Source organism: Colossoma macropomum, unplaced genomic scaffold (genome assembly GCF_904425465.1).
Source record: "Colossoma macropomum unplaced genomic scaffold, Colossoma_macropomum, whole genome shotgun sequence".
Taxonomy (NCBI): domain Eukaryota; kingdom Metazoa; phylum Chordata; class Actinopteri; order Characiformes; family Serrasalmidae; genus Colossoma; species Colossoma macropomum.
In genome coordinates, this window is record NW_023494809.1 from 467,501 (window position 1) to 494,239 (window position 26,739).

A 26,739-nucleotide genomic window follows, 5' to 3' on the forward strand; every position below is an offset into this window, starting at 1 on the left:
TTTCAAGCAACTAAAATAGTGTAAGTGTTTCATTGTGTATGGAAGAGCCTCAATAGCGCCGCCCAGCAGCGCTCTGCAAGAACACATAAATCTGACACCCTCTGTCTCTAAACGAGTCTTACTTCATCCGTCAGGATCCTGGGCTTCCTCGTGTGTGTGTGTGTGTGTGTGTGTGAGAGAGAGAGAGAGAGAGAGAGAGAGAGAGAGAGAGAGAGAGAGAGAGAGGGAGAGAGATGAGGCATGATCCTGTAACTTGAGAGAGATGAAACTCTCCACTTAAACTCTGAAACAGTAGCGCAGCTCGGAGATAATAGTATTAGTGCGGGAGAGAAAGAGGTGAAAAAGAGGCTGAGCGGGAGAGACAGAGAGGATAATGGCAGGAAGGAAGTGTTCTATCAGAGTAAACCAGTAAATGATCTGATGAGATGAGTTACAGTAAAGTTTGGCGTTGGTGCTAAAATGATAACAGTAATTTTCCCTCAGTAAAATAACAGTAGATGTTTTCAGCCTTCACATTTCAACAGCTGCTACTCCAGTACAATAGGTGGCGCTCTGACTTTTACTCTCTACGTTGGTAGAGAGAAAATTACTGTAACCCGCAGCCTACAGCATTACAGTTTCTCATTAGGCTGAATGAATAACCGACTCTAAATGTAGGTATTGTGATATAAACTGAGTCTGTTCTACAGTTTCTCATTAGGCTGAATGAATAACCGACTCTAAATGTAGGTATTGTGATATAAACTGAGTCTGTTCTACAGTTTCTCATTAGGCTGAATGAATAACCGACTCTAAATGTAGGTATTGTGATATAAACTGAGTCTGTTCTACAGTTTCTCATTAGGCTGAATGAATAACTGACTCTAAATGTAGGTATTGTGATATAAACTGAGTCTGTTCTACAGTTTCTCATTAGGCTGAATGAATAACCGACTCTAAATGTAGGTATTGTGATATAAACCGAGTCTGTTCTACAGTTTCTCATTAGGTTGAATGAATAACCGACTCTAAATGTAGGTATTGTGATATAAACTGAGTCTGTTCTACAGTTTCTCGTTAGATGTTGTGCTCTCAGTTTTAATTGGCTGTTGGAGGAGTTCGTTCAGACTGAGTCACTGACCAGTTTACACTACTAGATTGCACTCAGAATCGGGTAAAAAAAATCAAACGTCTAAATGCTCTAAAACATAGTCTGATTCTGCGGCAAGAATGTTGCACTGGAGGGTTGCCTGGTTCAGTGTGTTTACACCTAATAATCTGATAACTGCAGAAAATCAGATTGTGTCAGTAACCGGTTCAGTGTGTTTACACTTCATAATCTGATAACTGCAGAAAATCAGATTGTGTCAGTAACCGGTTCAGCGTGTTTACGCTTAATAATCTGATAACTGCAGAAAATCAGATTGTGTCAGTAACTGGTTCAGTGTGTTTACACTTAATAATCCGACAACTGCAGAAAATCAGATTGTGTCAGTAACTGGTTCAGTGTGTTTACACTTAATAATCCGACAACTGCAGAAAATCAGATTGTGTCAGTAACTGATTCAGTGTGTTTTCATCCTCTTGGGTATTCAGATAATGTGAAACTCCAAGTCTACATGAATCAGACAGTAATCAGATTTCTGCTTTACAACCACCCAATAAACAGAATAAGACGTGACGTAAACATAACGTAAAACTCAAATGTCTCTGAAAAGGTGAACGTACGTCATTTAGAAGATGAGGAATGTTTAAGTCCTTCATTTGATCCAGTGTGTATTCGGGTTCAGCCTCGCTCCACAAGTGCTGTGTTGGTCTCGCGGGTTCTGCGTTAAACGCTGCTGTCTGTTTCCAGGGGGCGCTCTGTTTTCACACATGCTCAGACTGAGAGAAACAAAAGAAATCAGAGTGAAAAACCCCCTTACTGAGCTCAGATCAGCCTCTTTATCAGATTGACTAATCAGATTTATAGACCTTAATCTGATCTAAGAAATCGGAGTGTGTGTTTACACAACCACTAATCAGATAACTGCAGGAATCGGATAGTGATCTGATTATGAAGTACATGTGAACACGTGAAAGATATCAAAAGATTTTTGGCCATATCACCCAGCACTAGTGGATCTGCAGCCTTTTGGCCTCCCTCTCCCTCTCTCTCTTTCTGTCTCTTTCTGTCTGTCTCTCTCCCTCTCTCTCTCTCTCTCTCTCTCTCTCTCTCTCTCTCTCTCCTCTCTCTCTCTCTCCCTCCCTGTCTCTCTCTCTCTCTCTCTCTCTCTCTCTCTCTCCCTGTCATTCTTTCTCTCTCTCTCTGTCTCTCTCTCTCTCTCGCCCGGCAGGGTGTTAGATGTGTTGTGTTGAATTATGTATGCCGCTCGCCCCTCAGCCTTTCAGGATACACACCCACACACACCAGCGCCTCCGGTCAGAGAGCAGAGTGTGTGTGTGTGAGTGTGTGTGTGAGTGTGTGTGTGTGTGTGTGTGTGTGTGTGTGTGTGTGTGTGTGAGTGTGTGTGTGTGTGTGTGTGTGTGTGTGTGTGTGTGTGTGTGTTTGTGTGTGTGTGTGTGTGTGAGTGTGTGTGTGTGTGTGTGTGTGTGTGTGTGTGTGTGAGTGTGTGTGTGTGTGTGTGTGTGAACGGGTGTTTTTGTTTGTGGAAGTTGTTGGGCCGTTCAGAGCGTGAGGATTAGCTCAGATGGCTGTGAGCTCTTTCTCCTCTCTTTAGTCTGAGTGTAACTCCTCTCTCAGAGCTGTGAGAGGTTGTGGTCAGTCCAGCTGTGTCTGAGATGATGTGCTGAAGCTGTTTCTCTGCTCAGCGAGCAGCTCAGCTCAGTCTAACCCTGGATCACTTTTTAGTGGGCTACATCGCTGTGGCAGACCATACCTAACCTGCTCCAGGACAGACGAAGTTTGGGACTTCACATCATAATCAGCTCTGCTGTGATCAGGGACAGCTCTCTGATCAGTATGGGGCAGCCCTCTGACTAATCAGGGATAACTCTTTGATCAATCAGGGACAGAATTCTGACCAATCAGGGACAGACTTCTGACCAATCAGGGACAGACTTCTGACCAGTCAGGGACAGACTTCTGACCAATCAGGGACAGACTTCTGACTAGTCAGGAACAGACTTCTGATCAATCAGGGACAGACTTCTGACCAGTCAGGGACAGACTTCTGACCAGTCAGGGACAGACTTCTGACTAGTCAGGAACAGACTTCTGACCAGTCAGGGACAGACTTCTGACCAGTCAGGGACAGACTTCTGACCAATCAGGGACAGACTTCTGACCAATCAGGGACAGACTTCTGACCAATCAGGGACAGACTTCTGACCAGTCAGGGACAGACTTCTGACCAATCAGGGACAGACTTCTGACTAGTCAGGAACAGACTTCTGATCAATCAGGGACAGACTTCTGACCAATCAGGGACAGACTTCTGACCAATCAGGGACAGACTTCTGACTAGTCAGGAACAGACTTCTGACCAATCAGGGACAGACTTCTGGGAGAGTAGCTGATTAGCATTAGCTTAGCTAGCATGATAACAGCTCTGCTTTCTACAGAATGTTTCATTCAGGCTAACTGAAGCACCGACCGAGAACCTGTTCTGTGGTGTTTGGGACTGTAGCATGTTGGCTAAGCTAATGATGGCTTAGTTAGCAAGTCAAACGTGCCACACAGCACCGGCGCAGTTCCAGCTAACTGAAGCTAAAGTGATGTCCGTTTAGAGGGTATCTGAGAGCGCAGAGTGGAGTGACCGGCGTTGGAGTGAAAGCTGAGTGTGTTTTGTGGTGAGAGGAGCTCTTAGCCACTGCTGAGCTGCTATCACGCTGAGAGGTTTTTTCCAGCCTCTGATTTTTCCTCTCTTTCTATCAGCGCCACCTATTGGTGAGCTTCTGCACCACCAATCAGTGACCCTCTAAAATGTACACACAGAATAGAAATGTGACACATCATCAATTTAAATACTGTCATCATTTTGAGACCTCTTGGGTCCACAAACTCAACCACACATCAAACTCACTGTTTCTATATCTGTGTCTGTATCTTTGTGATGATCCAGCTCAGAAATCCAGTTCAGACACTTCCTGAATCTGTAGAGTCGCCCTTTCCATTCCATCTTATCTCGAGATCATACGAGACTCACATCCAGAGTTATGAGCCTATGAAGAGGGGCTGAGATACACGTCATCTGCCTCTCACCGTGTGGAGCTGGTGGATTGGTGTGTCCGTCTACATTCTGTGTGAAACTGACCAATGGACACTCAGGAAATCACTAAGGACTGACCATCATGCCGGAAACCCTTCATTCTTCATTCAGTCCACATCGGAGACTCATGTGAAACGGCGTGCAGAGAGTTTACAGCTGCTGAAGCTGCTGCAGCGGGTTTGGAAAGTAGTGATGAAGATAACGGAGCATTTAGATATGAAACATATGAGGATCATGATATATGAAGAGACTTTAGAGGAGGATTTAAGAAGAGATGGACGAATCGAGAGAATGACCCTCAGACCACAGAGGGTTAAATACTGCAATACACCTTATTACCGTTATTCCATCCAACCCTAACTTCTGTACTTCATTTACACCACTAACGAGTGAACTTCTAATGATATTGCCTTGTTTTTTACACAGTTTAGTAAGGATGCATCGATACTGTGTTTTCAGAGTGAGTATGTTTTTAGTCCAATACCACACTGAGTACCTACTGAGAATGAAGTATCTGTCAGTGTAAATGAGTGTGATGTACCTCAACAGTTAAGTCATTAAGTCTATCTGATGTTAATGAAGGTCGTTATCTCGCTCTGCTACATCAGTGATCTCTGATCGAGCAGCGCTGCAGTGGAGGTTTAGTTCCCCGTCAGAAAAGCTCTTCTGTACAGCTGTAAGTAAAGTAGGTTTCATAGTTTTGATCCTCATCTGTCTCTTTCAGCAGCAGCACAGCAACAGCCAGAATCACATCTGAGGCTAACGCATCCGAGGAGCTTCCAGCGTCCAGTTTTCCGTCCTGTTGGATTCTGATTGGCTGGTTGAGCCGTAGCTGAATGTCCTCTATAGCCAGACAGACACTGTGTGATGTTAGAGATCTTGTTCTTTGGTGACTCTCACTGTCCGTTTGAATAGACCATCGTGTTCACGGGAAACGCAGCCTCTACAGACGCTCTGTCTACAGACCGTTATCAATAGAGCTGATTCACTCAGAATAACCGAGTACTGAGCAAACACGCTGAGCAGCGCTGCTAACTATTACAGCTAGGTGGCACTGTACATGGCAGGACAGTATGGCCTGTCTACAAACAACTTTACAAAGTCACATTTTTCTTTGGTAGGAAACTTTTTTGCCTCCGTTTTGTTAGCCTATGTGGGAAAGTGGTTGTGATTGTTTTTCAAATGTTTAAAGTGACCGACGGCTTTGCGTCTGACTGCAGTGCTGTCAGCAGCACCTTGCTGTGTGAGCAGACCCTCGTTCACTGCCAGCTTGAGTCGTTGGTTAATTAGCGCCGCTGTGTACGCTTGGCTTACGTCGCATGTTGTCAGGTGACGCAAGCCGATTACAAATAAATGAGCATGGTATCGTGTCGATGCTGATACCGGCATTGATATCAATGCATCCCTACTGATTAGCGTGCTAGTATGCGGTTTGGGACGCAGCAGAAGAAAACGCGTTTAGATTTCAGCTTTCATTTGTTATCACTACGGCAACAAGTCAGATCAAACCAAAGCAATGCGCTCAAGTGTGTTAATATGCTTTAAAATTGAATTTTAAACTGAGTATTCTTAAAAAACATGTTTTACTGCCTTCGCTGGATCAGTTTTTATCTCATAACAAACTGCCGCTGCGCTGTCGAATGAACTGGAAGTTGCTACCAAAATGGTGGCGGTGTGATTGCCTGCACTATGAATTGGTGCTTCCCTAATAATAGTAATAATAATAACAGTAATAATAGTAATAGCTGTAAGCTGTGATTGGGTGACCCAGTTCGGTGGTATATGTGAATAATAGAGTAATTCAGCAGCTCTGGTGTCTCCAGAAGGGGATCTGTTTGTGATTACAGACCATTTATTACATCATCTACTGGAGTGTGTGTGTGTGAGTGAGTGTGTGTGTGAGTGTGTGAGTGTGTAGATGGTACTGGTCTGTTTCCAGTGTGTGTGTGTGTGTGTGTGTGTGTGTGTGTGTGTGAGTGGAGTGTGTGAGTGTGTAGATGGTACTGGTCCGTTTCCTGTGTGTGTGTGTGTGTGTGTGTGTGTGTGTGAGTGTGTGTGTGTGTGTGTGTGTGAGTGTATTATGGCTGCTGATGTCACTAAAGATGCTCTGCAGTCGTGAGGGTTGAATTTCACTGAAGCAGCGCAGCATCAATACCCTCTGTGTGTGTGTGTGCGTGTGGATCCCCTCAGTGCGTACACACACACACACACACACACACACACACGCAAGCGTACACACTCCTGCAGACGCTCCGGCTGCTCCTCTGCTTCCTCAAACTCCTCCAGACTGAACCATCTGCTCTGAGAGGAGGGGGGTTCAGGGAGAAAGGCTCATTTCTAACAGGAGTTGGGGGGGCGGGGGGTCCTGAGGAGAACACACACCATACGCTGCGTCACGGTGTGTGTCCTCACACTGCCGGACCACCACGCACACACACACGCGCACGCACACACAAACACGTATGCACACCTGGAGAGAAATAGCTGAGAAATCTCTCCAGAACACCCCCCCCCATCTCTCTCTGCCAGCGTTTAGTACAGTCTGTGGGCTGAGGGCGAGCGAGGGAGATACAGAGAGGGGGAGAGAGAGATGTTTTGAATGCAGACTGGTTTGGCCTGGATGCGTTTCTTCTGCGTGAGCTTCTTCAGGTGAGATACATCCAGATAACAGACTGAAATAAGGTAGGATTACTGTGAGATCAGCACACGGTCATCCTCTCTCTCTCTCTCTCTCTCTCTCTCTCTCTCTCCTTTCCATCTCTCGCTCTCCCTTCTCTCTGCATATCTTGCTCTTCATCTCTCGCTACCTTCCCTCCATCTCTTTTCTTCCTCTATCTGTATCTCTCTTCTCTCTCTATCTCCATCTGTATTCTCTCTCCATCCTTTTCTGTCTTCTTTCTCCATTTCTCTCTCTGTCCCTTTCTTCCTTCTCTCCTAATATCTCTGTCATTACACCTTTCTCTTTTATTTCTCCATCCCTTTTCTTTCTCTCTCTCTCTCTCTCTGTCTATCCCACTCTTAGTGTGTGTGTGTGTGTAAAATGTATGTTTACATTGACAAACACACACTTGCGTGTGCACACACACAGTCGTGACCACCGTGATTGTATGTGTGTGTGTGTGTGTGTGTGTGAGGTGTGTGTGTGTGTGTGTGTGTGTGTGTAAGGTGTGTATGGTGCAGGTTTTAAGGCCCTTCTGCAGAGAGAGAGAGAGGATCTCTATGCATTCAGCACCTCTCTCTCCCTCAGTGCTGTGTGTGTGTTTGTGTGTGTGTGTGTGTGTGTGTTTGTGTGTGTGTGTGTGTGTGTGTGTGTGTGCAGTGCAGAGTGAGTGAGTGTTTGTGTTGTTTTTCTCTGCGCTGATTCTCATCGCTGTAGCAGAGATACTCAGCATACACTCCACTTCCTGCCCCGGGGGATGATGGGCTGTGGTGCGTGTGTGCTCAGAGCTGAGCGTTAAAGAGCCCATTCTCACACACACACACACACACACACACACTGTGTTGGGGTAAGGTGGTATAAAGTAACTGGTTACAGTGATACTCAGTAATACTGTACAGTACAGCAGTTGTAATTACTGTAACTTCTCCTGTCAGTGATGAAACACATTACCGTTTAAAGCAGCACTGCGTCCTGTTATTGGTTAAAACTGTAAGTAGTGTCGTTACTGAGTCGCCTGTAAAGCCTGAAATAACCGTTTAAAAGTCAGAGGCGTCGAGTTTTTCCCACCACGTCGTACGTCTTTACGTATCAACGTCACACACAGACTCTAAAAGGAGGTCCGGCTCGATGTTTCGGCCTCAAATGATCTCAGAATCACCATCACACTGATGAAGATCTGATGACAGTAGTAGATGATTCACTCTCGTCCTCAGAGACGCTCCTTCAGTTTAGACTGAGTTCTCTCTGATTCTCTATTAACACACTCAGAAAAGTCAGATTCATCTGCTTGTGGGGGTCCGAAACACAGCACACATTACAAAACCTTCTTCTGCAAGTTGTGTGCAATTACACATTTCCACCAGAGAGGGCTCCAAATCCCCAAATCCTACAGAGTGTTGCTTTACGTTGTTACTCGTGTTGCTCAGGTGTCTCTAAAGCCCAGTTGGAGCAACACAGGTAACAGTTTACAGCAACACTATGTAGGATTTGTGGATTTGGAGCCCTCTCTGGTGGAAATGTGTAACTGCACACAACTTGCAGAAGAAGATTTTGTAATGTCGGTTGTGCCTCGGAGCCCCACAAGCGGATGAATCTGACTTTTGTGAGTGTGTTAATAGAGAGTTCAAAGAGAGCTCAGTCTAGACTTGGCGAAGGAGCGTCTTCTGAGGATGTGAGTGAATTAACTACTATTATCATCACATCACATTTTACAAGTATATATCATTATATATAATTCCAGATGGAGTTTGTCAGACACTCCTTCAGTAAGTTTAAATCCATCGTATGGTAATTAAATAAGAAATCCTGCTAACAGACATCACCTCCTGATTTATAGAACAGTTTCTTTATCAATATATTAGAAAAAACAGGCAAAAAATTTTTATTAAATCACCAACAATTTTGAATCTCTACAGTACATTTTGTGCAGCTCGCCCTACCTTTAAATATAATCATAATTCAGTGATTTACTTTCGTTATAGTGTTAATTCTGAAATGAAAAAATTAGTTTTGTTACATTAACAATGTAATGAGAGCTCAACAGCGGCGGCAGTGGTTTGGTGTGTGTGTGTGTGTGTGTGTGTGTGTGTGTGTGTGTGTGTGTGTGTGTGTGTGTGTGTGTGTGGGCGGAGGGGGTGTGTGTTTTTTTTCTATTTCTGTTTATCGAACCACAACATGAGAGAGAGTTTGTATCACGGTTACAGTCTCGGTTTCAGAATCGTTACACCTCTAGTTACTGGCGAAAATGGAGGCCAATCAGAGGAGAGCTTCAGCAGCGTTGTGTTTATTTAAGGTGGAAAAGGCAGGAGGCGCTGCACTCTTTCGTTTTGTGCTGTGTAAATCTGGGCTCGTCTGGAATTCGGCAACGGGACGTCTGGCTTCCACGGCTTCCAAGTAATCAGCTTAATTAACTGCTGCGGGAAACTCGACCTCTGGAGGAGGCAGAGTTTTCCATCACAGCTCCTTTGAAAACAATGGAACGTTGGGTTTGCCGTCCTTCCATCTACCACCAACGTGTGAGCGCAGCATCACACAGTGCATGCTGGGTATTGTAGTGAGAGAACACTGATAGATGGAACAACACAAAACCATGAACTCCTAACCCGCCGAGAGGCTGAGAGGCGCCTAGAGAACACTGCATAACTCGTTAAACGCTAGTTGAAGTGCTGGAATGCCTCTTTAACGCTCTCCCTCGTGGAGACCCTCTCAGTCTGAAGCTCCGTTATCTGCAGCCCTCCTACACTCCGTACCCACACTGCACTTCACCTCACGCCTCCTTACTGTCACAGACACAGAGTTCTAATTGCGCCTGTCTTCATTTACCTAACGTACTATGCTGATCTCTTCGTTAGGAGACTGTTTTGACCGGCGCCGTCCTTTTGTATCTGTTCGTTGAGGTGTGTGTGTTGAGTGTGTGTGTGTGTGTGTGTGTGTGCGTGTGTGCGTGTGTGTGTGTGTAATCAACCTGTCAAGTGCAATTAACGGTGCTCAGAAACCCACTTCACCCTGAAAAGCCACGCTTCTCCATCAAACGGTGTAATTTACAATCTCGAGCAGTGGAAGTGCTTTAACTAGCTTAGAGAGCTGCAGCATTAGCATTAGCATTAGCATTAATGAACCAGACTCGCTTTAGCCTCAGCCTCAGGTGCTTCGACTGCACACCGTCTGATCTATGATCGCTGGTCACTTTATCAGCTCCACTCACCATTCAGGACACTTTATAGTTCTACAATTACAAGCTGTGGTCCTTCTGTTTCTGTGTGTGATTTGTTAGCCCCCTTTAGCCTGTTCATCAGCGGTTAGGACCCCCACAGGACCGCCACAGAGCAGGTGTTATTTGTAATATCTAATGGACGGCTTCAGTTCGGGCCGTAAATGTCAAAACTCAAGGAACAAGGAAATAAACATTTCTACGATGGTGCTAGTTTCTGCTAGCACCCCTATGGGATTTTAGTTGTGTATTAGCACCAAGCTAATGGGATTCACATTACATTTTTTTGCCGGTGCTGGATTCAGCACAGACTTCTGAAGCTTGTAAAAGCTGCTGCTGTTTCCCTTCTGACTGAAACACATTAGGCTACAACTGATGTCTATCTAGAACCTCCTCAATGTCTAGAGCTTGATGCAGCAGTGAAAAAAGACCATTAGAACCATTCAGATGAAAACCTGAAGATTTTGCTCTCTAATGGGAATTGGCTAAATGATTACCATTAGATATCACTAGTCTCCTGTAGGACATCAAATGCATCTATGATCGATCTCAGAACGCCTGTTAAACCATTAGAGTCCTTTACACTGTAATAGCAACTAAGCAACTGTAATAGCAAAGAAGGCTAGAAGTGCAGCAGCGCACTCAAAGCTTAGTTTCACTTTGTTTTTGGCCCCTAATCATGACAAAAACATGTACAGATATTGTGTGTTTTGTGGAGCGTGATGATTGGTCGGTGGGCCTGCAGAGGCTGTCCATTGTGGCGTCTAGAGCTGGACCCAAATATTCGACTGTTCGTTCATCGGGTATTCGGTTTTTAATACTGGGATTTGGATATTAGTTTTTGTGTGTAGATGTGAGTTACCAGTAAAGGCAAACTGCAGAGACCAGCACCGCTCAGACTGTAACACACTCGTTTGTTACCATGATTGGTCCAGTAACAACCATCCGTAACTCTGCTGGTGGGACGTTGAGACGCTGAAGTTATTATTAATGGTTCTACTCAAAACATCAGACTTCATCCAAACCAGCAACTGGAGTTTTGTTGTGAGTGACGGTGCAGATGGTGTGATAGTGATGACAGTGCTAATGATGGTGACAGTGATGATGAGAGTGGTGAGGATGACGGTGCTGATGAGAGTGATGAGGATGATGGTGCTGATGAGAGTGGTGAGGATGACGGTGCTGATGAGAGTGATGAGGATGATGGTGCTGATGAGAGTGATGAGGATGATGGTGCTGATGAGAGTGATGAGGATGATGGTGCTGATGAGTGATAAAGATGATGGTGCTGATGAGAGTGATGAGGATGATGGTGCTGATGAGTGATAAAGATGATGGTGCTGATGAGAGTGATGAGGATGATGGTGCTGATGAGAGTGATGAGGATGATGGTGCTGATGAGAGTGATGAGGATGATGGTGCTGATGAGTGATGAAAGATGATGGTGCTGATGAGAGTGATGAGGATGATGGTGCTGATGAGTGATAAAGATGATGGTGCTGATGAGAGTGATGAGGATGATGGTGCTGATGAGAGTGATGAGGATGATGGTGTTGATGAGAGTGATGAGGATGATGGTGCTGATGAGAGTGATGAGGATGATGGTGCTGATGAGTGATAAAGATGATGGTGCTGATGAGAGTGATGAAGATGATGGTGCTGATGAGAGTGATGAAGATGATGGTGCTGATGAGGATGATGGTGCTGATGAGAGTGATGAGGATGATGGTGATGATGAGAGTGATGAAGATGATGGTGCTGATGAGTGATGAAGATGATGGTGCTGATGAGAGTGATGAAGATGATGGTGCTGATGAGAGTGATGAGGATGATGGTGCTGATGAGAGTGATGAAGATGATGGTGCTGATGAGAGTGATGAGGATGATGGTGATGATGAGAGTGATGAGGATGATGGTGCTGATGAGAGTGATGAGGATGATGGCGCTGATGAGAGTGATGAGGATAACGGTGCTGATGAGAGTGATGAGGATGATGGTGCTGATGAGGATGATGGTGCTGATGAGAGTGATGAGGATGATGGTGCTGATGAGGATGATGGTGCTGATGAGAGTGATGAGGATGATGGTGCTGATGAGAGTGATGAGGATGATGGTGCTGATGAGAGTGATGAAGATGATGGTGCTGAGGAAAATATGACAAAAATATGAGCAGAACAGAATCAGTTTTATCAGCACTGAGCAGGAAAATGAAAGTGTGGAGAAAAGAGGAGGATCTGAGTGGGCTTCAGTGGAGGAGAGCAGACTGGAGGGGATTTAGGTGAAGAATTACGTAGCTGAGCTGCCGTGTTGGAGCCGTATAACACTGTTCTTCATAGATACTGAATGATTCATAGTATATTCTGAATCATTTGTAGCAGAAACAAAACGACATGTTGCAAAACAGAATTTCGATGTACAGTGGCATTAAAATTTCATTCTGTAATTATTGATAGTACTCGACAAATAGTATGTAAGACATGTAACAATATTAGTGCCTTAATAATAACCCTGCAGTTAAAGAGTTAAACTGGATGTAGAGAGAGAGAGAGAGAGAGAGAGAGAGAGAGGTCAGCATCATGAATCGCTGTGATGTGAGATTGCAGCTTTGAAGCTTTAGCAGACGTGCATGTGGCTGATGTTGGCAGCCTCTCTCTCTCTCTCTCTCTCTCTCTCTCTCTCTCTGTCTGACTGGTGGAGTGTATGTGCCGCTCAGGTGAGCCCAGCGCAGGTGTTGTATCTCCGCTCCGCTCCGACTGGCTGTAATCTGAGATGGAGCTGCTGATTCTCCTGCTGCAGATAAAAGTGTGTGTGGTTTGGATCTCGGCTGACGGCGCGTTTAGGACACACGCTGCCGTCTCTCTCACTCTGATGGTGGGGTGTGTTTGAGGCGCAGCGTCACACTTTCTTCTTCATTTCAGTTTCTCCCCAGCAGGAAACGTCTCTCAGATACACGCTGCTCCTCCGAGAGAGAAAAGTGACCGCTTTTTAGAAAGCTCTCAGTGGTCAAGCGATTCTTCTGTCTTCATTTGAACAGGCCTCGATTGGTTGATTGATTGATTGATTGATTGATTGATTGATTGATTTGGAATTGTGCACAAGATCAGACATTTAGTGACAGTGAAAATCCAGGAGAAATTTCAGTCAGAAATTTGGGGACACAGGCAGGCATTTAGGGACACAAGTAGACGTTTAGGGGCAGATCAGAAGTTTAGAGACTCAGTCAGAAGTTTAGAGACTCAGTCAGAAGTTTAGAGACTCAGTCAGAAGTTTAGAGACTCAGTGAATGTTCAGTTCAGGACAGTAAAGTTTAATGCATTGAGATGAAAACAGTGAAATCTGATGTACAGTGTCAGCTGCTGTAGAGAACTGCAGTTTTTCTTCTGATACTGGATCGTGAGCAGATTGATATATAGTTAGACAGCTGCAGAGCCCTATTAGACGATACTCAGTCGAGCTTGATGTAAAGCGGCTGTACTGTGTGTGATGACTTTGGGTACGGTGTGTATATAAATAATCGCAGTGTGACTGAAAGGCAAAGTAAGCTGTGGTGTCTGTTTGTCGGTTTGATTGAGGACGGCTGTAGTCGAGGCCCTGCTGGAGTTTCAGTGATGTAGTGGCATTGCGGCAACTGCAATCATCCAGCTGGCAGTAATGATCCTGACTTCATCACTGCTTAATGCCATCAGCTATGCAGGGAAGTGCACAGTCTCTACTGCTGCTGCTGCCTTTAATCCATCTGGGCTAATAAAAACCTGTGGAAAACCTTCCATGGATAATCCGAGGGGTTGAATTCCAGGCCCTGCACAATCTGTGATTTCTGTCAGGCACTGAAGGCTGAGAGTGAGCCTGTGTTCTACTGTGGTCCACAGTCCTCTCTGAAGTCCCTCGCAGCGAGGATGGAGAAGGTCAGGAGTGAAAGCAGCTCAGCATGTGGGTAGAGCTGGACAGGACGGTGGGTTTAGACAGAGATTTTGACTGACTCGTGACTCGACTCGGACTCATCCATAACTGGCTTGTGACTCAACCCAGACTCATCCTTTGATTGGCTCTCAACTTGTCTCCGATTCGGACTCGTTGGAATAATAAACCTTTCATTATAGAAAAACCTTCAGTCTGATAGGAAACAACTGCAGCGCTTCATGTAGTAAAGGAGGTGTATGTGAAATACTTAGCAAGCACTGCAAAGGCTAATTTAACTGATGATGTCAGCCAGTCTAGTGTATCTATGGAAATGGGTGTAGTGTAACCATGGAAATGGGTGTAGTGTAACCATGGAAATGGGTGTAGTGTATCCATGGAAATGGGTATAGTGTAACCATGGAAATGGGTGTAGTGTAACCATGGAAATGGGTGTAGTGTATCCATGGAAATGGGTATAGTGTAACCATGGAAATGGGTGTAGTGTAACCATGGAAATGGGTGTAGTGTATCCATGGAAATGGGTGTAGTGTATCCATGGAAATAGGTATAGTGTAACCATGGAAATGGGTGTAGTGTATCCATGGAAATGAGTGTAGTGTATCCATGGAAATGGGTATAGTGTAACCATGGAAATGGGTGTAGTGTAACCATGGAAATGGGTGTAGTGTATCCATGGAAATGGGTATAGTGTAACCATGGAAATGGGTGTAGTGTAACCATGGAAATGGGTGTAGTGTAACCATGGAAATGGGTGTAGTGTAACCATGGAAATGGGTGTAGTGTATCCATGGAAATGGGTGTAGTGTATCCATGGAAATGGGTGTAGTGTATCCATGGAAATGGGTGTAGTGTAATCATGGAAATGGGTGTAGTGTATCCATGGAAATGGGTGTAGTGTAACCATGGAAATGGGTGTAGTGTATCCATGGAAATGGGTGTAGTGTAACCATGGAAATGGGTGTAGTGTAACCATGGAAATGGGTGTAGTGTATCCATAGAAATGGGTGTAGTGTATCCATGGAAATGGGTGTAGTGTAACCATGGAAATGGGTATAGTGTATCCATGGAAATGGGTGTAGTGTAACTGTGGAAATGGGTGTAGTGTAACTGTGGAAATGGGTGTAGTGTATCCATGGAAATGGGTGTAGTGTAACCATGGAAATGGGTGTAGTGTATCCATGGAAATGGGTGTAGTGTAACCATGGAAATGGGTGTAGTGTTACTATGGAAATGGGTGTAGTGTAACCATGGAAATGGGTGTAGTGTAACCATGGAAATGGGTGTAGTGTATCCATAGAAATGGGTGTAGTGTATCCATAGAAATGGGTGTAGTGTATCCATAGAAATGGGTGTAGTGTAGCAGTGGAAAAGCCCCTGATCCATGTATCCGTGGTGCAGCTGTACTTCAGATGAAAGTACATCAGTTTAATGTAAAGCTGCTGCTGGACGGTCAGTGTAAGTGAGAGGTGGACGCTGTAACCCGGCCTGCTCTGAGCTGCAAACTGATTCTACCTGCTCACTGCAGGCTGTGTTAATTAGAGGCAGAGGCACAGAGGAGCGTCAGCTCCGAACCAGCGGTAAATATTTAATCTGAGGGTCTGTGGCCGACACGACACACATACTGCTCCCTTTGTGCTGTTTGACAATCGCGCCGTGATGGACTGGCCGGTAGGCACTGACCGTTTAGATTAGAGAGAGGGAGGGGGGTGGTGGCTGAATGCGGCTGGTATTTGTGAGTGCTCGGTGTTTGATGTGTGAGAGGTAGAGATAAGAGACGTGCAGCGGGGCGATCGAGGTGCAGAATGCTGGGAGGTTTTGTTGAACAGTGCTGATCGGGAGTGTTGCACTGATGCTCACTGAAGGAATGCTAAGAATTCTAGTGTAGCTATTTGAATGAATGCTAATCAGTCTAATGCTACTTTAATGCTGAAAGTAAGGCTAATTATTCAAATGCTAAATGTCTTAGTTTAACTAATGCTGACTGATCAAAGGCTGAGTGTTGTTGAATTAAGGCTGAGTGTTGAATTAAGGCTGAGTGTTGAATTAAGGCTGAATGTTGTTGAATTAAGGCTGAATGTTGTTGAATTAAGGCTGAATGTTGTTGAATTGAGGCTGAATGTTGTTGAATTGAGGCTGAGTGTTGTTGAATTAAGGCTGAATGTTAAAGTAAGGCTGAGTGTTGTTGAATTGAGGCTGAGTGTTGAATTAAGGCTGAGTGTTGTTGAATTAAGGCTGAGTGTTGAATTAAGGCTGAATGTTGTTGAATTAAGGCTGAGTGTTGAATTAAGGCTGAGTGTTGTTGAGTTAAGGCTGAATGTTGTTGAATTAAGGCTGAATGTTGTTGAATTAAGGCTGAATGTTGAATTAAGGCTGAGTGTTGAATTAAGGCTGAGTGTTGTTGAATTAAGGCTGAGTGTTGAATTAAGGCTGAGTGTTGTTGAATTAAGACTGAGTGTTGAATTAAGGCTGAGTGTTGTTGAATTAAGGCTGAATGTTGAATTAAGGCTGAATGTTGAATTAAGACTGAGTGTTGAATTAAGGCTGAGTGTTGTTGAATTAAGGCTGAGTGTTGAATTAAGGCTGAGTGTTGTTGAATTAAGACTGAGTGTTGAATTAAGGCTGAGTGTTGTTGAATTAAGGCTGAGTGTTGAATTAAGGCTGAGTGTTGAATTAAGGCTGAGTGTTGTTGAATTAAGGCTGAATGTTGTTGAATTAAGGCTGAATGTTGTTGAATTGAGGCTGAATGTTGTTGAATTAAGGCTGAATGTTAAATTAAGGCTGAGTGTTGTTGAATTGAGGCTGAGTGTTGAATTAAGGCTGAGTGTTGTTGAATTGAGGCTCAGTGTTGAATTAAGGCTCAGTGTTGAATTAAGGCTGAGTGTTGTTGAATTAAGGCTGAGTGTTGTTGAATTAAGGCTGAGTGTTGAATTAAGGCTGAATGTTGTTGAATTAAGGCTGAGTGTTGAATTAAGGCTGAGTGTTGTTGAGTTAAGGCTGAATGTTGTTGAATTAAGGCTGAATGTTGTTGAATTAAGGCTGAATGTTGAATTAAGGCTGAATGTTGAATTAAGGCTGAGTGTTGTTGAAGTAAGGCTGAGTGTTGTTGAATTAAGGCTGAATGTTGTTGAATTAAGGCTGAGTGTTGTTGAATTAAGGCTGAGTGTTGTTGAATTAAGGCTGAATGTTGTTGAATTAAGGCTGAGTGTTGAATTAAGGCTGAGTGTTGAATTAAGGCTGAATGTTGTTGAATTAAGACTGAGTGTTGAATTAAGGCTGAATGTTGTTGAATTAAGGCTGAATGTTGAATTAAGGCTGAGTGTTGTTGAATTAAGGCTGAATGTTGAATTAAGGCTGAGTGTTGTTGAATTAAGGCTGAATGTTGAATTAAGGCTGAGTGTTGAATTAAGGCTGAGTGTTGAATTAAGGCTGAATGTTGTTGAATTAAGACTGAGTGTTGAATTAAGGCTGAATGTTGTTGAATTAAGGCTGAATGTTGAATTAAGGCTGAGTGTTGTTGAATTAAGGCTGAATGTTGAATTAAGGCTGAGTGTTGAATTGAGGCTGAGTGTTGTTGAATTAAGGCTGAGTGTTGTTTAATTAAGACTGAGTGTTGAATTAAGGCTGAGTGTTGTTGAATTAAGGCTGCTGGAATGCGTGCTAACAGTCTGTTGAGCTAATGCTAACGGAGGAAATGCTGGACTCTGAAACAATTTTGATTGAAAAAATGCCAAAAAGAAATTGATTAGTGATACTAGAAATGTTTGAAGTAATGCTAAGAATCAAACGCTAGAAATCTTTGGTAATGGTAATTGAACAAATGCTGCAGGTGTGTGAGCTACCTTAACACTACTTGTAATAAATGCAAAAAATCTTTCAATTAATTTTAATTGGTCCAAAAGTAAAAATGTAACTAATGCTAACAAATAAATGCCAGAAATCTTTGAACTAGTGGTACCTGAACAAATGCTAAAAGTCTTTGAGCTAACTGAGCTGCTAAAAGATGTAATGCTTACGGACTTAAAGTGTGTTAAACTAAGAAAAGCAAACATTTTTGCACTAATACTGATTGCATGACTGATAAAAGTCCTTGATTGAGTAATGCTGATGTAATGGATGCTGAAAGTCTGTTGAACTGATGCTTCATTTTTAACATAATGCTTGTTGAACTAAAGGCTAAAAGTCTCTGTAGTCGGTGCTTTTCTGACCGTTTGCCTCTTCCTCCTCAGATATGTGTCACAAAGATGTCCACTCGCGGCTGCCAGGGATCGGACTCGGTCATCAAGCCCCTGGACACCATCCCTGAGGACAGGAAGGTTCGAGTCCAGCGCACTCAGAGTGGCTTCGAGCCCTTCGAAAAGCCGGCCAGCCAAGTGAAGAGAGTGCACTCCGAGAACAATGCCTGCATCAACGCTAAGAGCTCGTCTGCAGGGAAGGAGTCGCCCAAACTACGCCGTCACTCCAGCCCCAGCTCCGTGAGTACAGCCACACCTCGGGGGTGGGGGGGGTGGGGGTGATTTAGGCATGGAGTTAGCACAGTGCTAATTGGTAGCTATATTAGCTAAGCCAAGCAATGCACTGACCGAATTCTTATAACTGATTCCAGTTTATTTTAACAGCCAAATTGTCTGATTATTTATTTATTCATTAATGATTGATTGATTGATTGATTGTAGTAGCATGGCACACACTGTGTGGGCTAAACCTCTGTTCATCACAAATTGGGAGCTTGAAATGTCCCAATCTGGAATCTCCTACTTTCCATCTAAATGCATTAATGCAGCTGTTACTCATAGTGAGCTTGCGCTTGTTTTGCTTCTGTGTAAATAAAATAGCTTGTAAAAGGTGTTTACATTATAATAAAAATAAGGTTTATTAAAAAAGGTAACTGGGCTGCGGCAGGTCACTGTCAATACAGCGTCAAAAAATGACATGGAAGCGCCCAGACTAATAAAATATAGCATGGACAGATTTGACCTTCCGGTTACAGTACGACTGTATTTCGAAATGTCGTGTAAAGATAGAGTTTTGCACCAAACAAGGCAGGTGTGAAAGCGCCCCCTTGTTTTTACCCCGACATTAAAACAACAGTTTGGTGAAAAATCTACAATGTACACATTTTCTTCTTGTTGAATTGTTTGTCAAGTTTACACTACACCTGTTTTCACTTTTACGCTACACCCACTTCAGTGTTCACACTACACCTGTTTTAACGTCTGACTCTTTACAGGCGCTCGAGTCGTCGGTGACGGCAGAGCAGTAAAATGATAATGAAGTGTTTGTATCATCAGTGACCTGATTGGTTAAACTCCAACTGACAAAGCTTTAATTATAAAGATGCAGAATTAAGGTTCATTTTCATTGCTTTGATTGTGATACACAAATGTTAAGTGTCTATTTTAATACTGTAGGTGTACGATAATACATTTATATCAAGATTATAAGATCTGTGTGTTATACTGTATCGTCTAGGTCAGAGGTCGCAACCCAAATGTTAAGAAGAGCCATGTTGTCCTTTTAACAAAAATCAAAACACCTTGGGAGCCACATTTTTATGTCTGTGTTATTGAAGTAGCATTTTACCGTCTAATTATGTCTCAGTATGTGTTAATGTTCTAGTAAAGGCTAAAAAATATAATATAAAGAAAAAAAACACAGTCTTACTTTGCTCTGCTTTAATCTTCAGCTCAGCTACAGCTGCTTTTCTCGCATCTCCAGCAGGAAACTTTTCTTTAAAGTAGAACAGTTTCTTGTAAAATGTCTCTCAGCGCTCGACTTTTGGCTGAAGTCGCTTCTCATTCACCAGCTTCTTGTTCGAATTTTCCCGTTCCACCTTAAATGGTGACCTGAGGTGCCACAGTGTAACTGCTGCGCCATTTAAGGCGGAACGGGACAATTCGAATGAGAAGCTGACTTCAGCTTCGTGACTTTTTAGTGTTTGAGTTTCTCGCTGCAGATTAAACGTATCAGGAAACCAGCTGGAGTGATTATAAACACTAACCAGTCCATTCATCTCTAAATTATTGATGTTCATCTTAAATCTCTCTCTTTGCCGTTTCGTTAGCTACTAGCTGGGCGAGACTGTTGTCTGTTTTGCTATGGTGACCAGCAGTCTGCGCTGATCTTCAGGGTTAAAGGGTGAATCAGCAGTTCTACATTAACTCCAGAGTTTAAGACCATTTATTGTTAAACTGTGTTGAACGATCAGCAGAGCTTTATTTTACTGTAAAGGAGGATTATTTTATTTTTACCTACAAATCTGATTCAGCTGTGGAGCCACAACAGGGCAGTAAAGGAGACACATGTTGTTGACCCCTGGTCTAAGTTAAAAATGGTCATTTTTATGGCTCTAATGTGAAAGTAACAGAGTTGATGTATCCCAGCCAAATTTCTGACCAACCAGTGAACACCCCGCTGTGTGATTTGTGGCAGCCAGATGAAGAAGATACAGCGGCTCTTATTACTCACCTACGGTTTTGTTATTGATTGTTTCATCTTTGTCGTGTCTGTACGACCAAACTCACGTCTGATAGGAGTGTGTTAAATATTTAACCTGAAAAATGCCTGATTTGCAGTTAACTAACCCAAACAATTATCAATATAATCTTTAATACCAATAATAAGAATAAAACTAGCGCAAAACAATAATGTTAATAATTTGTGCAGCACAGAGTGGAGGAGCTTATATTACATGTATGCTGATGTAAACAAATGTTCCATATTGGATTTAAAGATGTATTACACTGTGCTTTCGTTTTATACCACTGACTCCGCCCACAAACAAACAACGCAGAGCACAACTAGAGTCATACACTGCAGTAATACAGTGTTTTCATCTGTTATTTTAGGAAAATAATCATCACATCATTGTGCCTTCTGAAAAATCATGAAGTATTGTTTATTTCGCATTTCATTCTTCTCAGTGGTTGTAGTTTCAACACTATGAAGTTTGGCCAGGAGGGGGAGCAGCGCACCACCTCAAGCTCCGCCTACAATCACAGCCATTGGCTCACGAGCCACTAAATGCTGTCTGTTTATTGAGTCCCTACCAAAACATCTGCATGAACTAGGGTGTGCTTCATGTAAACGATATGTAAATGAGGTGCTGGTAGGCCTGCGCTTGATTTCACGCACTGAAGCTGATTCAACATTTACGCTCGAATCTCAAATCTCAAAATCATTTCCACTCCGTACAAAAGTTTCATGAGTCAGACGCAGAATCAGAGCAGAATGAGGGTCACTGTGACTTTTGGACTTCAGCCCAAACCAGCCCAAGGCTGCAGTCCACCTCTGGTACCCCCTGGTTAATGTTAGTGATGTTACAGGTATGCTAGGCCGCACGTGGCCTGACACACTTTTCCTGCCATTTCCATGACGACAGCGCGTGGTTTCTGGATGCGGCCGGTGTCCGGTGTTGGACAGATACTCGCGGTTTGGGGTTACAGCACATCCGCCGCGGTCAGCCTTACACTGTATCAGTGCGGGTTGGGGTTACACTGCATGGCTAATCCAGCAGCAGCGAGGTTGTGTTTCATTCTGATTGATGGGGTCAGAACCATCACAGCCGGTCTGGCATGAGGATCCCTCACCACTCAGCCACGTTCTAGGCGTGTTGGGACTTTGGTTCTACTTCAGAACAAGGCTGAAGAATTACTTTCCCAGGGACTCTGTTTAGTCTTCCTCATAAACTTGTTCTTGCATCCTAAATGCAGCCCAGAGAAGAGTGGTCTTGAGTCTTGGTTCCTCTCAGTGGTTCCTCACTCTCTCATGCTCTGAGGGAGGTTCTCATTTTGAGTCCTGGTTCCTCTCAGTGGTTCCTCCTCATACTCTGAGGGAGGTTCTCGTTTTGAGTCTTGGTTCCTTTCAGTGTTCTTCATCATGCTCTGAGGGAGGTTCTTCTTTTGAGCTTTGGTTCCTCTCAGTGGTTCCTCATACTCTTAGTGAGGTTCTCATTGTGAGTCTTGGTTCCTCTCAGTGGTTCTTTCTCATGCTCTTGGAGAGCTTTTTCCTTTCATGTCTTGGTTCCTCTTGTTAGGGCCCTGCAACCACATTTCTGGACAGGCTGCTTTGGGACAGTGGCTGTTGGAGAAGCTTCATGCGGATGAGACTGGACTGAACCCTGGATGGAACGCTGCTGTGTTTGTGAGGCCTGTGCCGGACGCTGATGGTGGACAGTGCTGTGGGAGAACGTGAGCCGATAGAAACAGCTCTGCTCCCTCAGTCGTCCTGAAGGAAACACACGTCACAGTCTGGAATGTGAAGAACGAATGCTATGAGGGTTCTGTTAGCGTTCTGGACGTGAGCTCACCCAGCTGGGCCCTGCTAGCGGTTATCCATTAATAGCCGTGCTGGTATGTTTGGATGAATATTTTGGAAGATAAAGGAGTAACTGAGCAACTCCTGCTCACTCCTCCCCCTCCTCTGCCTCGCTCTCTAACTCCTGCCTCCTGACTCCTTATTAGTCTGAAAGGCCCAGCACAGTGTTTTCCCCTTCTCACATAAAATCATAGCCTAGTAGCAACTCTGTGATTATCTATATACATTATGAGTGTTAAATACTTACACTGCCCCCTAACCACCGGTTTTGGAATTTAATTTCATTTTGTGTTATATTAGATGCCAAATCTAACACTAACTGACTGCAGAAAACCACAGTCAGCATTATACTGCGTATTCATAAACTGTGAAATCAATAATAAGATCAAACGAAAATGGCTCAGATTTCTTTTTGCCCATCATCTCCATCCAGAAATCATATGAGATACATTTCAAATGCATTGATTCAAAAATATATTCCAAACACTGAAGTACATGAAACAAAAGATATTTTTGGGTCATTTTCATACATTTTTAAACATATTTGATAAAAAACACTTATAGGAGCAAACAGTAAAGCATGGCATGTTGCAGTTAGATTAACAAAGTTCTTCTTTTTGTGTCATGTAATTATGAAGATGCCGTGTGGTTTTATATTGAAAATATCACTTTGTGAGCACAATGCTAATTTCTGCTAGCTCCTGTATGGAATTCACAGTATTATGTTAGCTTTGAGCTACAGGTCTAGCTTGGGCACTTTCCTCTAGAGGGTTTAATACTTCGTAAGGCAGCTGTAGACGGGCATGTGAAGCTTGTAAGATAACTGAGAGGTGCTCATGAATATGCAGTACATTTATAATACAGTCTGTCAGAATGACTGTGTGGATCATATGAACATTATAGAGGCTTTTTAAAGGAAACAGTAGAAGCCATATCGCCCCCTACACTTCCTGTAGTGTATTACAGTCTGTCAGAATGACTGTGTGGATCATATGAACATTATAGAGCTTTTTAAATGAAACAGTAGAAGCCATATCGCCCCCTACACTCCCTGTAGTGTATTACAGTCTGTCAGAATGACTGTGTGGATCATATGAACATTATAGAGCTTTTTAAATGAAACAGTAGAAGCCATATCGCCCCCTACACTTCCTGTAGTGTATTACAGTCTGTCAGAGTGACTGTGTGGATCATATGAACATTATAGAGGCTTTTTAAATGAAACAGTAGAAGCCATATCGCCCCCTACACTTCCTGTAGTGTATTACAGTCTGTCAGAGTGACTGTGTGGATCATATGAACATTATAGAGCTTTTTAAATGAAACAGTAGAAGCCATATCGCCCCCTACGCTTCCTGTAGTGTATTACAGTCTGTCAGAGTGACTGTGTGGATCATATGGACATTATAGAGGCTTTTTAAATGAAACAGTAGAAGCCATATCGCCCCCTACACTTCCTGTAGTGTATTACAGTCTGTCAGAGTGACTGTGTGGATCATATGAACATTATAGAGCTTTTTAAAGGAAACAGTAGAAGCCATATCGCCCCCTACACTTCCTGTAGTGTATTACAGTCTGTCAGAGTGACTGTGTGGATCATATGGACATTATAGAGGCTTTTTAAATGAAACAGAAGAAGTCATATCACATATTTACTCTCTCTGCTTTTTCCTGCAGGAGGGTAAAAATAGCTCACCTGAATGTTTCTCTGTTTTGCAGCCAACCAGCCCCAAGTTTGGAAAAGCAGATTCCTACGAGAAACTGGAGAAACTGGGAGAGGGCTCATACGCCACCGTCTACAAAGGGAAGAGCAAGTGAGTGTTTTTTGTACATAAATAAATACAGTTTATGTTTATATAACATCATTTATGGGTATATAATACAAGCTATATATTAATATATGTAAGACATTAATATAAGTATACAAGGAATGTTTAGGGATGCATCTGTATCATTTTTTCAGATTAACAGCATAAGTACGTTTTAGTACTTGTCTGATACTGAGTACTGAGTCCAATACTGAGTACCGAGTCTGATACCATGCTGACTACCTATTGAGAATGAAGTATCTGTCAGTGTAAATGAGTGTGATGTACCTCAACAGTTAAGTCATTAAGTCTATCTGATGTTAATGAAGGTCGTTATCTCGCTCTGCTACATCAGTGATCTCTGATCGAGCAGCGCTGCAGTGGAGGTTTAGTTCCCCGTCAGAAAAGCTCTTCTGTACAGCTGTAAGTAAAGTAGGTTTCATAGTTTTGATCCTCATCTGTCGCTTTCAGCAGCAGCACAGTGACAGCAGGAGTCACATCCGAGGAGCTCACACTTCTGGTTTTCCGTCTTCTGATTGGCTGGTTGAGCTGAATGTCCTCTATAGCCAGACAGACACTGTGTGATGTTAGAGATCTTGCTCTTTGGTGACTCTCACTGTCCGTTTGAATAGACCATTGTGTTCAGACAAAGCTACGATTTATAAACTCACACTGTACGAAACGCTCCGTCTGACTGACCTGCTACGGGAAACGCAGCCTCTACAGACGCTCTGTCTACAGACCCGTTATCAATAAAGCTGATTCACTCAGAATAACCGAGTACTGAGCTGAGACACTGAGCAGCGCTGCGAACACTGTAGTCCTGGGCGATACCTAAAAAAATTAGCATGGAATATTCTAGTTTAAAAAAATGGTGAATATTGATAATAATAATAAACGATAATAATAAATGAGCACAGTATCAGACCGATACCCAATATCAGTATCAGTATCGATGCATCCCTAGAATCATGCAAGTAGAAATAGTAAATAATAAGAGTGAATGTTATGATTAAAATAATCTCTTTATAATGTGAGTAGTCTGTGTTCCTGTACCACTGTATCACTGCAGGTCACCTGATGATGTATGTAAACGCAGAGCTTCATGAATCCTATCAGAACAGGGCTGTTTAAGCTGCTGTGGTTCTGCAGCCTTAAAGCGTTTCGCTCTCCAGATTAAAGCCTGTAGAATCTCATTTCACATGCAGCGAAATGAGGCTGACGTTATTGATGAAATCGGTCGTGGTAATAAAGTTATTTGTTGGTGTGATTTCTGCTCTTCTGATTGGTGAGGTGGGAGTGCTTTAATGGCCGGCGCAGGTCTCGGCCCACCGCACCGAAATTACATTTCATCGACTTAAAATAATAAAACCACACACACACACACACACACTCACACTCACACTCACACTCACACTCACACACTCACACACACACACACACACACACTCACACTCACACTCACACACTCACACACACACACACACGCGCTTACTTAAGTGGCTTTATATCAGCTGCTCTGTTGAAGTGAAATGGTAAAGGCTGTGTGGTGTGTGTGTGTGTGTGTGTGTGTGTGTGTGTGTTTGTGTGTGTTTTCAGGGTTAATGGGAAGCTGGTGGCTCTAAAAGTGATCCGCCTGCAGGAGGAGGAGGGGACCCCCTTCACCGCCATCAGAGAGGGTGAGACGAAACTGTCTGTATGTGTTGTGTGTGTGTGTGTATATATATAACTTACGAATGTATGTATATTTTATTATATATATACTATTTCTGTTGGTCTGTTCATCACTATAGCTAAAGGTAAAAAATGATAGGTAATTATGTTTTTATTTTAACTGATATGTTAAACTGTAATTATGCCATATTTGAAGTTGTGCCATATATAAAAATGCCATATTTAAGCATGTTCTCTGTAGAGAATCTTATTTTGACTTCAAATTAACTTCTAAATCAACAAAACATGTTATTTGCTGAGGGGTGTTCAAACTTTTGGATATGTATGCAGGTATCCATGTGTAATAAACGTAGAAAATATGCCCTATATGTGCAAAAGCACATGAGCAAATTGTGTAAAACCCGTTATCTCAGCAGTGAGTGTGCTTTCAGTTGTAAAATCATCATTTATCTTTAGAATAAATGTAGTAAAAAAAACTAACCAAAAATTTCTTATTTTGAAAAAAGTAGTTGATTTCTTGTGGCAACTACAGTTAATCCTGTTAGGAACATTAGGAACTGGTTAAACAAACACAGTGACAGATGGACAAATCACTGTTTATTGTTTTAATATCATTTTGTTTATTTTAATATAATTTTTTCTGAGCAAATAAATGTTTACTGCCCAGTTATATAGTTTTTATATGTGTCATTTACTCAGGTGTGTACTTTTGCACAGTACTGTATATAATAATTAGTTATTATTATTATTGTTGTTGTTATCACATGTAGGTACTTCTATCTATATAACTGTTACTATAGTTATTATCATAATTTTTTTATATATGTGTAGATGCTTATGTAGTGTGTTATTAATTTAATAATTGAATTCGTTTAATTCTCATGTATAACCAACACTGCGTGCTCCTGCAGCATGGCTGAAGGGATCTGTCACAGCGGTGAAGTGGAGCTCCTCTTGCTCCGC

At 43.0% G+C, this 26,739-nt stretch overlaps 1 protein-coding gene across 3 annotated transcripts in view; it reads left to right on the forward strand.

Annotated features, from left to right (window-relative positions):
• cdk14 (cyclin-dependent kinase 14) overlaps nucleotides 1–26,739 on the forward strand; it is a 122,794-nt gene that overhangs the window by 25,984 nt on the left and 70,071 nt on the right. The window contains exons 1-4 of one of the 3 annotated variants that reach the window (XM_036557964.1): nucleotides 6,610–6,872; nucleotides 18,208–18,453; nucleotides 24,014–24,108; nucleotides 25,702–25,781. In XM_036557964.1, coding sequence (XP_036413857.1) covers nucleotides 18,223–18,453; nucleotides 24,014–24,108; nucleotides 25,702–25,781 — 406 coding nt within the window. In that variant the 5' untranslated portion in view covers nucleotides 6,610–6,872; nucleotides 18,208–18,222. Of the gene's footprint in view, nucleotides 1–6,609; nucleotides 6,873–18,207; nucleotides 18,454–24,013; nucleotides 24,109–25,701; nucleotides 25,782–26,739 lie in introns of those variants that run through there. The other 2 variants (XM_036557963.1, XM_036557962.1) reach the window with 2 other exon arrangements.